This window comes from Podarcis erhardii, assembly GCF_964252035.2.
Source record: "Podarcis erhardii genome assembly, chromosome: 3".
In the NCBI taxonomy this organism is placed as follows: domain Eukaryota; kingdom Metazoa; phylum Chordata; class Lepidosauria; order Squamata; family Lacertidae; genus Podarcis; species Podarcis erhardii.
In genome coordinates this window covers 3712054-3723387 of record NC_138507.1, presented here as the reverse complement: position 1 = coordinate 3723387, position 11334 = coordinate 3712054, and the positions used below count along the sequence as shown (strand labels likewise).

General features: G+C 40.6%; 1 protein-coding gene across 1 annotated transcript in view; it reads left to right on the top strand.

Annotated features, from left to right (window-relative positions):
• The first annotated feature begins 1211 nt into the window (after positions 1 to 1211).
• The window catches only part of LOC309338635 (cysteine-rich venom protein helothermine-like), a 46670-nt gene continuing 36547 nt past the window's right edge, over positions 1212 to 11334 (top strand). Inside the window, exons 1-3 of the mRNA XM_081855964.1 lie at positions 1212 to 1321; positions 8682 to 8743; positions 10258 to 10377. Coding sequence (XP_081712090.1) covers positions 8684 to 8743; positions 10258 to 10377 — 180 coding nt within the window. The 5' untranslated portion in view covers positions 1212 to 1321; positions 8682 to 8683. The remainder of the gene's footprint in view (positions 1322 to 8681; positions 8744 to 10257; positions 10378 to 11334) is intronic.

Sequence of the window (11334 nt, the reverse complement as noted above, 5' to 3'; positions counted from 1 at the left end):
ATCCAATCCCCACAGCAGGTCGCCAGGAATGGATAAGACAAGGAAAAGTTCTTACCAACTGCTTTTCATTCAATATTCACAGAGAGAGGCTTGGAAATGCAGCCTCTTGGAATAGTGGCATTGCCCTGAGTGAGTCTCCACCCCCTCCCTCTCTCACATTATGCGTCATCCCTACGGGAGCTGAGATGTGTCCTCTGCCTCTGAGCTCTCTGCTCTCCTACTTTCAAGGCTCACTGGGTTCTGGGAGGGGGGTCTGGAATGCTTTCTAAAGTCACTGTGCCATCAGCTGTCTCTTGTGCTTCTTCCTCCTCCTCCTCTCCCATTATTTCCCAGCTTTCCCTCTCATCTGCCTCTGAGCTGGGATCCCCCTCAAATCCCTGTTGTAATTCAGAACTGCCTTCCTCTTCTCTGGAAGGGCCAGGCTGGGGAGGCTGTCTCCACCATTCCTCCTCTGCCCAGACAATAAGCCTTATTTATACAGTACAATCCCCTTTGTTTGCACAGTCCTTACTGTACCAAGTCACGTTTGCGCTGGTAATTATACCATAACAGACAGAACAAAATAGTTCTGCAAGTTTTTCTCAGCCCATTATGCTTGAAAGATAACAGTAATGTATGCTTTCATAAATGACGTTCCCATCAAACCAGGTTTGACAGCAGTAAAATGGACATAAGCCAAACAGAGAACTATTTCAAATTCTCCTTGGAAAACGAACTCAGCCAACAGTATCCTATTCCTCAAACCTTGCAGTATCCATTACGTGAAGAATTCCTTATATTTTCAACACAAAAAGTACACTCTGATTTAGCTGAAAATTAATAATCAATGTTAAGTTTTAAAAAATGGATTAGTTTGATATTGTTGGTAACCCAGCCTCTAGTAAAAATGTATTTGGTTTGGGGGTGACTTTTAGTCCAGTTCAGCCACTTGTTATGGAAAGCGCCTGATTTATTTTCCTTTTTGTCTTTTGCAGAGGAAAACCAAGTTGTTCCTCATCTAGCACAACTGTAGGGTTATAATAGCAGCAACATTTTCACAGCCAGGAAAATATCAGGAAATAAAAGCTATTACAAAAACAAATATTGCAAGAAGACAGTGACACAATTCTCACATCCTACTTCACACAGCCGTTTCTGTGACTCACATTGCAAAGCAGGAAGAAACAGAGATAGGGGGTGTGTGGAGAATATATATATATATATATATATATATATATATATATATATATATTCACTGAAGCAAGAAAATCCACTCATTTTCAAAGGAAGGAAACTGCCTAAAGGTACAACGAATTCTTCTGAACTCCCTAGAAAAATAAAGGTAAGTTATATTGGGGATATCACTAAAGTTACATTGCTGTGGTGCATATCGCTTAACTCAGACAGCGTTCTATAATTATTATTATGTTTTTAAACTTCCGTTTTTCCTAGAAGCTCCAGGTAGTGCAGAGCCATAGTGGGGGGGAGGGGGGTTTGGCCCTGGGCACACATTTTTGAGGAGGCGCAATCATGCTCCCCCACAATGCTATGGATATTGATGGTAAAACCACTGGACTAAGGGATGGGACTTATTTTGCAAATGAAAGAAGTATGGATTCTGAATCATTTTGCACAGCAATATTCTGATGTAAGAGTTGTGTATGGCTGAGACAATGGACTCTGCGGCTTGCACTGAGATTGCAGCAGCAGCACCCTGCGTTTGTCTAGAAGGCAAATCTGTCACACTGTGTGTGGTGCCTCTCACTTTATAAAAAAAAATTAGTCGTCAAATATATGTGGTTGCACAGGTATAGCTTGTGCTCTACTGGCCTTAAAGATGCCTTGGAGGTGCTTGCCCCCTAGACTAATTTTGCCTTCTAGACTAATTTTCACTAAAGTTCCATGCTGTTCTATAGTATTGTCACCACTGGATTTGGTGGCTCTGTAGCAATGCTGACAAGAGCAAAGATTTAAAGTGGACAATGGCCTGGTTCACACATCACAGTAAGCCAGGGTAGGACTTATTATTATTATTATTATTATTATTATTATTATTATTATTATTCCCATACCACCTTTCATCTGACGACACAGGGCAGTTTATAATATAACACAAAAATGCATACCATAGTAACAAAAACAGTACCTACCTGTATAAAGGTAAAGGGACCCCTAACCATTAGGTCCAGTCGTGACCAACTCTGGGGTTGTGACACTCATCTCGCTTTATTGGCCGAGGGAGCCGGCGTACAGCTTCCAGGTCATGTGGCCATCATGACTAAGCCGCTTCTGGTGAACCAGAGCAGCGCACGGAAACGCTGTTTGCCTTCCCACTGGAGTGGTACCTATTTATCTACTTGCACTTTGACGTGCTTTCAAACTGCTAGGTTGGCAGGAGCAGGGACTGAGCCATGGGAGGTCACCCGGTCGCGGGGATTCAAACCGCCGACCTTCTGATCGGCAAGTCCTAGGCTCTGTGGTTTAACCCACAGAGCCACCCGCGTCCCTCCTACCTGTATACACACAGTTTAAATAGTCATAGATTTAATTAGCCAAAGGCCTGAGCAAATATGAATGTTTTTGCCTGGTGCCTAAAGATATGTAACAAAGGCACCCGGTGCGCCTCCCTGAGAGAGCATGCCACATGGATGTGCTGGTTCCCAAAGAGGTGCTTGCACCCATTTTGGAGGCTTTTTAATTTGATACAGGACAGCTGCTAAGCCAAGATTTGGCTTAGTGAGTCATCTAAACCCAGAATTGTGGTTAAGTTCACTCTTTATCTATGAGGATGGACTGATATGATTATTTAACTTTTTTCTCCTTTTAAAAAATGTATCTACTACTTACAAGCTTCTGGAAAGATCAGAAATATTTTTCAGTGATAAAAAAGTGGCCCTGTGCATTGGCACTGGAGAAAAAGCTCTCAATCTACTGTTTTAAAGTGCTAGCAAGGACTTTTTCTTCATAAATGCCACAACAACTTGTTAACTTGGAGACTCAAAAATAAGACAAGTCCTGGTGAATGATCCTGCTCTCAATTTCTTGTTATTGACATTTTGTATCTCTTTCAAAATATATCCAAAGTGTTCAGAGCCTCAACAGTAGATGACACATTTTAAAAATAAAAAAGAACTAAATGCCACTGTCACTCATTCCTATTATAACCCTTCTTTTTCAAAGAACTCTCCATCAGCAGCTGCAAAGGAGAGCTGGTTCGGTTAATGAAAAATGTCACTAGCGGAACAAATAACTAGCATTAACCATTCAGAAGTATAGGTTCTCTGATCATTGCAGAGGGCTCATGATGACACAGCAAGCTCAGAACAATACTCAGATTCCTGCTTACCTATAGTACTTAGTTACAGTTCCCAGCTCAGAAGGAAACAAAGTTCTGGTGTACTATTAGGAGAGGCCGGAGTGGGAGAGGGCAGTCATGCGTCACTGCTCTGTGGCAGCCTTTTTCTCTTACCTGCAGGCGGGGGGGGGGTTAAGGGAGGGAGAGAGCGATAAAACATCAAAAGATTTGAATTACTGTGATATGCTGCTTCCTGATATATATCTCTCTCTCTCTCTCTCTCTGTGTGTGTGTGTGTGTGTGTGTGTGTGTGTGTGTCTGTCTGTCTGTCTGTCTGTCTGTCTGTTTCAAATAGCTGGCTTCTACATTAAGGATTTATTATGTATATTGTTATAGGATTGGGGTTGTGGTGGTTTAGATGATATCCTTGGATCGCAGCCAAGCCTGTGATTTTTTTTTTTTAATCTAGTAGAGGGAATCTGCTGAGCTGCTTGAACCTGTCTCTTTTGATACGCTAATGGGGCTGGTAGACATCCATTTACTTGTTAGATGTGTTGGCGCAGAAAGGATGTGTTGCCAGACAGACAACTGAGGAGGATTGGGGAGTGGGCCTTTCTCCTGGCTGGGTGTTCTGTCATCCTAAGAAGCAGGGGACAGTCTAAGTGAAAGCCAAGAGGTGAAAGGACTTAGAAAGGCTCCCCTTGTTCTCGGCTGAATCCAAAATTATGGTTTTGGATACTCACCCACCCAGAAACTAACGAGGAGGCAAGATCTGTTATAGCGTAAATGCTGTGAGGTTCTTCATCCTATGCTTGGATTGTATATATGTGTAAAAAAGTCCACATATCCTAAAGATATCACAGTCTCCACTGACCCATACCGCACAACTGTCCTGTTTTTACCGGGACTTACAGAATTATAGAAGCTGCCCCAAGTTCTGATTCCATCCTGGGATGTCCTGTAATTTCAGCCAAGGGGGTTCCACACCTTTGCCTGCTGGCCAGCTGCTGCCACCCACCACATACACACACACACACACCACACACACACAAAGAGGGCTGCAGCACTCTGAAGTACAAGGCCACTTCTGGACATTCGTCACTGCGGCCCTCCGTGTGTGTGTGTGTGTGTGTGTGTGTGTGGCAGCGGGCAGGTGAGTGGCGATGTGCAGTGGCACGCAGTGGTAGGCACGGACATGCACAAGCTGGTAAGGTGGCAAGTGAGCAGCAGTGGCAGGAGGGGGGGTCTGGTGTGAGCTAGCCAGCAGTGGTAGCAACAGTGGGGTGGTGAAGGATGACCTGATTTCTTCTTGGGAAATGTTGGAGCATATGCTGACCTTCATTCCAAGGAAACTAAACCCTGCATAAGTAATGGCACCCCAGGAATCTCTTGCCACTCAGAGATTAGGCTGCATGTAGCAACAGGTAATTTCCCAAAATTTCACATGGAAACATAGCACAAGTGTTCTCTAGTGTGGGTCATAATAACTCTCAGCCAGGCCCTGTCTTTGTAACTCTAAGGGCTTATCTACACTTCCTCTTGTTCTGCTACTTTTGCCCAGGGAAAACCACTCTTTAGCATACAATCAGAGCAAATAGAAATCAGGTTTCTCACAAACTGCTCTTTGTTCCAATTTGGAGCTAAAGAGCAGGTTTTCCCTGGGAATGGAGCAGGGCAAGGGGGAAACTGCTCAGACTTGTGCCTAGAAATTGTGGGTCAAGTGGAAAACCACTTGGACCTGTGCTTTCTAGACATGGGACAGGTAGAAGTGTGGACAAAGCCTTAGACACATGGTAACCAAGACTGCCATCCTTAGTTTGAGGACACATGGTTAGGATTGTGCTGTACCACGGTCAAATATTTACACTTTCTCTTAACACTAAATTTTGTCATTCAAAACAATAAATTTTGACTTACTGAAGAGGCCTCAAATGGCTTTAATGATCCCTGAAGGAAATCTCTACTCTAGCTAGACTGCCCAGTGTGCTGCTGTAGCCATGAGTTTTCTATTTTTTTATTATTATTATTTTTATTGAGTTTACAGAATACAGAAAAAAAGAAAAAAAGACAGATAAAAGAGAAAAAATATAAAGGTTACAAATTTCCATAATCCTTTTTTAACAAACCTACTGAACTTCCCCACAACCTCCAGACCCTGCATTCTTTGTACTACAAACATCAGCAATTTGTTATCTTGTTTCGTAACTTATTGTATCTTTCAATTTATCATGTTACTGAATTCAAAATGTTATGTCCCAGTTCTTATATATTTAAATTTAAACATAATAAAGTTATTTCATAATTCCACCTCTGACTTCTTGTGCCTTGGTTTTCATTTCACCTATTACAATTGCTGAAGCTAAAATTTCTTAAATAGTGCATTTTCTTGACATTCATACAACTTAGAATGTTTTTGCAAATAGTCCTTAAATTTTTTCCAGTCCTCTTCCATTGCTTCTTCTCCCAAGTCTCGGATTCTGCCGGTCATTTCGGCCAGTTCCATATAGTCCATCAACTGCGTCTGCCATTCCTCCAGCGTGGGTAAATCTTTTGTCTTCCAATACTTTGCTATGAGAATTCTTGCTGCTGTGGTAGCATACATGAAAAAAGTTCTATCCTTCTTTAACACTTTCTGGTCCACAATGCCCAGAAGAAAGGCCTCCGGTTTCTTAGGAAAGGTATATCTAAATACCCTTTTTAACTCATTGTAAATCATCTCCCAGAAGGCCTTCACTTTTGGACAAGTCCACCAGAGGTGAAAGAATGTCCCTTCCGCCTCCTTACATTTCCAACATTATTATCAGACAGGTGATATATCTTTGCAAGCTTGACTGGGGTCATGTACCACCGGTATACCATTTTCATAATATTTTCCTTCAAGGCACTACATGCCGTGAATTTCATTCCGGTGTTCCATAACCTTTCCCAGTCCTCAAACATGATGTTATGCCCAATATCCTGCGCCCACTTTATCATGGCGGATTTGACTGTCTCATCCTGTGTATTCCATTTAAGCAGCAAGTTATACATTCTCGAGAGTAATTTGTTTTTTGGTTCTAACAATTCTGTCTCTAGTTTCGATTTTTCCACCTGGAACCCAACCTTTTTGTCCACTTTAAAAACCTCTTGAATTTGAGCGTAATGCAACCAATCTCGCACCTTATTTTTAAGTTTTTCCAAGCTCTGCAACCTCCAATTGTCTCCAATTTTTTCAATTATTTCCCAATATTTTGGCCAATAGGCCTCCATGTTAAGTCTCTTACGGGCCTTGGCCTCCACCGGTGATAGCCACCTCGGGGTCTTACCCTCCAATAAGTCTTTGTATTTTGTCCAGACCGTAAATATTGCTCTTCTGACAATATGGTTTTTAAACAATCTATGAACTTTAACCTTGTCGTACCACAAATATGCATGCCACCCAAAAGCATTATCAAACCCTTCCAGATCCAGGACATCAGTGTTCTCCAGCAAAAACCAATCTTTCAACCAGCAGAAGGCTGCAGATTCATAATATAGCCTCAAGTCCGGCAGGGCAAACCCCCCTCTTTCTTTCGCATCAGTTAGTATTTTAAACTTTAGTCGGGGCTTTTTGCCCTGCCAGACAAACTTAGAAATATCCTTCTGCCATTTTCCAAAACATTCCACTTTGTCCACGATCTGTAGGGCCTGGAACAAAAATAACATTTTCGGCAATACATTCATTTTTATAGCTGCAATTTGACCCAACAAGGAAAGTTTCAATCTTGACCAAATTTCCAAATCTCTTTTAATTTCTGACCAACATTTTTCATAATTATCTTTAAACAAATTCAAGTTTTTGGAGGTCAAATACACCCCTAGGTATTTCACTTTTTTAACCACATTTAGTTCCGTCTCTTTCTGGAACTCATCTGTTTCTGTAGATGTCAAATTTTTTGCTAAAACCTTAGTTTTTTGCTTGTTCAACTTAAATCCCGCCACCCGACCAAATTCAACGATCCGTTCTAAAACTCTTTTTGTACTAGATACTGGCTCCTGTAATGTTAATACCAAGTCATCTGCAAATGCTTTCAATTTATATTGTTTCACTCCGACCTCAATTCCTTGTACCAACCGGTCCTCCCTAATCATGTTCAAAAGCACCTCCAGGACTGAAATAAATAATAGAGGGGATAGGGGGCACCCCTGCCGTGTCCCTTTTTCAATTTTGAACTCCTCTGCCACCACATTATTTACTATCAATTTGGCTTTTTGCTCTGAATAAATTGCTTCTATCCCATTTTCAAACCCCCGCCCCACTCCCATCCCTTCCAAGTTTTTCTTCATAAACACCCAAGAAATGTTGTCAAAGGCTTTCTCCGCATCAATAAAAATTAACACCGCTCTTGTATTAATATTTGTTTGTAAAAATTCCAGAATGTCAATGATGTTTCTTGTGTTGTCAAACAGATGCCTACCAGGGAGAAAGCCTGCCTGGTCTTTATGGATCACTCCATTAAGCACTTTTTTAAACCTACTTGCCAAAATATCCGCAAAAATTTTGTAATCCACATTTAGGAGTGAGATGGGGCGGTAGTTTTTAAGTTGGGTCTTTTCAGTTTCTAGTTTAGGTATCAATGTGATGAAGGCTTCTTTTCACGTTTCCGGTGCCTTCCTCCCCTCCATAATCTGGTTACAAACCTCCGTCAAGGGTTGTATCAAATAGTCCTTCAAAACCTTGTAGTATTTGGAGGTAAGTCCATCAGGCCCTGGAGATTTGCCTAGTTGAAGGTTCTGTATGGCACCTTCAATTTCCTGCTGTGTAATTTTACCATTCAGGATTGTTCTCATTTCCTGGGTTATTTTTTGTAATCCATTGGTTTTTACGAATTGATCCACCTCAGGTTCTTTCTGCGGCCCTTGTGCATAAAGTTCTTTGAAATATCTCTGGAAACACTTTCTAATTTCTTCTGGTTTCTGAACAATTCTCCCTTCAATCTCTAGATTTGTAACTGTATTTAGTTTTTGTCTCTTTTTTAACTGCCACGCTAGCAGTTTCCCACACTTATTTGCTGATTCAAAAGATCTTTGCTTGATTTGTTTAATTTTCCATTCCACCTGTAGCCATGAGTTTTCTAAATCAGGGATGGGTTGGAGCAGATGATCTTTATGTCCCTTCCAACCTGATGATTCTGTTATTCATGGGGAGAAGAGGGACCAGCCAGATCTTTGAAATTTACTCAATGAGTAAAGCAGGCTCCCTGTTTCAGAAGGTCAACCAACTTACAGAGGCTTATGAAAATGGCAAGCTAGGGCACAGAGCTAGCATGCTCAGCCCTAAGGGGCCCCCTCACGTAGTTTCAAATTACACAGGTAAGGTGGGTGTTTTAGTGGCATAGATATATTGCAGTTAAGATGACAAATGTGTCCTGGTTTCTTTGCTTTTCAGCCATGATCCTGCTCATTTTGTGTGCATGCCTGGCTGCAGATCTGCATCAATCTGCTGCACAGGTAGGACCTTGGTTTATTTGTAGAATGTGGGGTGTTCATAAAAGGCAAACTGGTTCCTGACGCTTTTGCTAAGTCCACCTATACTAATCAAATCCAAGGAGATCCTGCCAGAGTGGGAAAGCACATTCACACCCACCCTTCAAGGTTCATTGAGGTCTGTGCTGGCCAAGCTTGACATGAGCGTGTCTGTGCAAAATAGCCCAAAGCTGCCAGGCAGGTGCCCAACTTGCTCCCTCTTCCTCACTCCATATTTTTTGCTATCTAAAGAGCAAAATCCTGCCCCAACCAGACTCAAGGTGCTTTCCTGCTGGTGACTGCAGATAGAACCCACCTGCCTTTGCTAGGCCAGCAGACAAGAAGCCAGTTGAGCTTTTTCAGAGAAGAGAAGACTTTCAGAGAACTGACTTCACAGCTCATACCTCTCTGGTGAGTCACATCCAGAGGACAGAGCACTAACAGATGGGCAAATGAATTTGAAATTAATTATTCTCCTTTATTACATCCAGATTATAGGTTTGTAATCTTCTGTTTTTAACTCTCCAGTTTTTGTAGTTTTTAAAAAATTATTTCTGCTGTATTTTTGTTGTTCCCTGGGCTGTTTTCGTGTTAACTTATAAATGACTTTCTATTATTCTCCAAAGAAATACACAAAATGTTCAAAAAAGGAGGCAAAAGGATTATAAGAGAGTTCACAGGGAATAATATTATTACAGTAATACAGGAAAAATAAGCTACTTTACAAATTAAACCTACTATGAACACTTTAGATTTATTATAACACTGCTATTGTCTTACAAAAACCAAATAAAAGCATGAAATTGATTCCTGTCCTTGAGATCCTTAACATTTATTTGATGAATTTAACTGATAAATTTTAATCACAGGGTCTCAATTGCTTTGCATATATTTATACACCTTGATTTTCTCCCCATCGTTGTTGTCAATTTTATTATTCCTAACGGTTCCCATAATTTTCTGATCAATTCTATTTTAGCTGGTTTTCTATTGTCTTTCCTTTTAGCATATAATATCCATTCAAAGGATATATACAAGACTTATATCCATTCAAAGGATATATACAAGACTTGTGTCTAGTGCTTTTTAGATACACAATACTTTACAAAGTTCAGTAGATGCATGAATGGGTTAATAATTACGGTAAGCCCACAACTTAAGCAGGGGTTACATTCCAGGGATCATGCCTAAAGCCAAAATCATGTAGAGTCAAAGCACATTGGGTTCAAAGGTGGGTGGGATTGCCAAAGTCATTTTTTCCTGGAACCCTGCCCCCTTTCCACCTCTATCTATCTATCTATCTGTCTGTCTATCTATCTATCTATCTATCTATCTATCTATCTATCTATTGCCACAAGTTGAAATCTGTATGCACACAAGTTAAACATGCATAAGTTGCAATATTATTGTATTGCAGATATTAATATTGTGCAGCATGAAGCAATTGGATGCATATAAACGGAGTCCTTTTGGAACAAAAATTGTCTCTTTGGTTTCAGGTCTCTGACCATTTCGCTAGTTTGAGCACCATCAATGAAGACCAGAAAAAGGAGATTGTGGACATACACAATAAGCTACGGAGAGAAGTCCAACCACCTGCTAGCAACATGGTGAAGATGGTAAGACACATTTTGAAAACCCAACAGAAATGTATTCAGGAACAATACTGGCATTTTTAAAATTAATTGCTTGGGGGGGGGACCATTTGTTAAGGTAGGGAAATTATGAAACCAGAGCAAAATATAGTGGACAAGATATTGCAACATGGTTTTGTTTTTACCTGTTGCATTTTATCTAGTTAAGTCACTCTGAAATTTTGTTTTTTGTAAAAAGAGGGTAACAAATGTAATTATTATTAACAGAGCTACAACAATCTCCATTAACCGATGATGAGTACATAAACTACTACACAAGTAAATCCAATGTGATGTAAGGATTGGAATGGCAAACTAGGTCTAATGAGATGCAGGCTGAAGTACCACTAAACTATGAAGCCACAGCTCAGCCTCCTGGCTCTCAGCCTAGTTAACCTTACAGTGTTGTGTGGCTAAAATAGAAAGAAGAACCACATGTGCTGCCTTGACCTCCTTGGAGGAAAGGCAAGATACACAAAGATAATAAATGAATGAATTTGGCAACATTAGCCATTTCTGTCAATGAGTTTCCTATGAAGTGACCTATTTGCAATTGCTGTTTACCCAAATTCCACTCTTAAATGCTTGGTTACGGGGGGGGGGGGGAATGTCAAAAACATTGCTAAATAAATCTTTCTTTCTTTCTTTCTTTCTTTCTTTCTTTCTTTCTTTCTTTGCAAAAATAGTCTAAGATCCAAATGCAGTAACGAAAATGCACCTGATTCGACTAGATAAGTAAGAGAAGCATAGAAAGAAATCCTGGAAACATAATGTGCTTCTAAATACCTATAATTTTAAAAAGGCTTGATTTCCACCATTGGCCATGATTTATTGAACCAGGCTTGTGCCAATAGCTGAGAAATTGTCTTTCAGTGTTTAGCTAGAATATCAACATAGTTACAAAATCCACTGGTAATTGATGCATTTCTGGGCATTACTGTT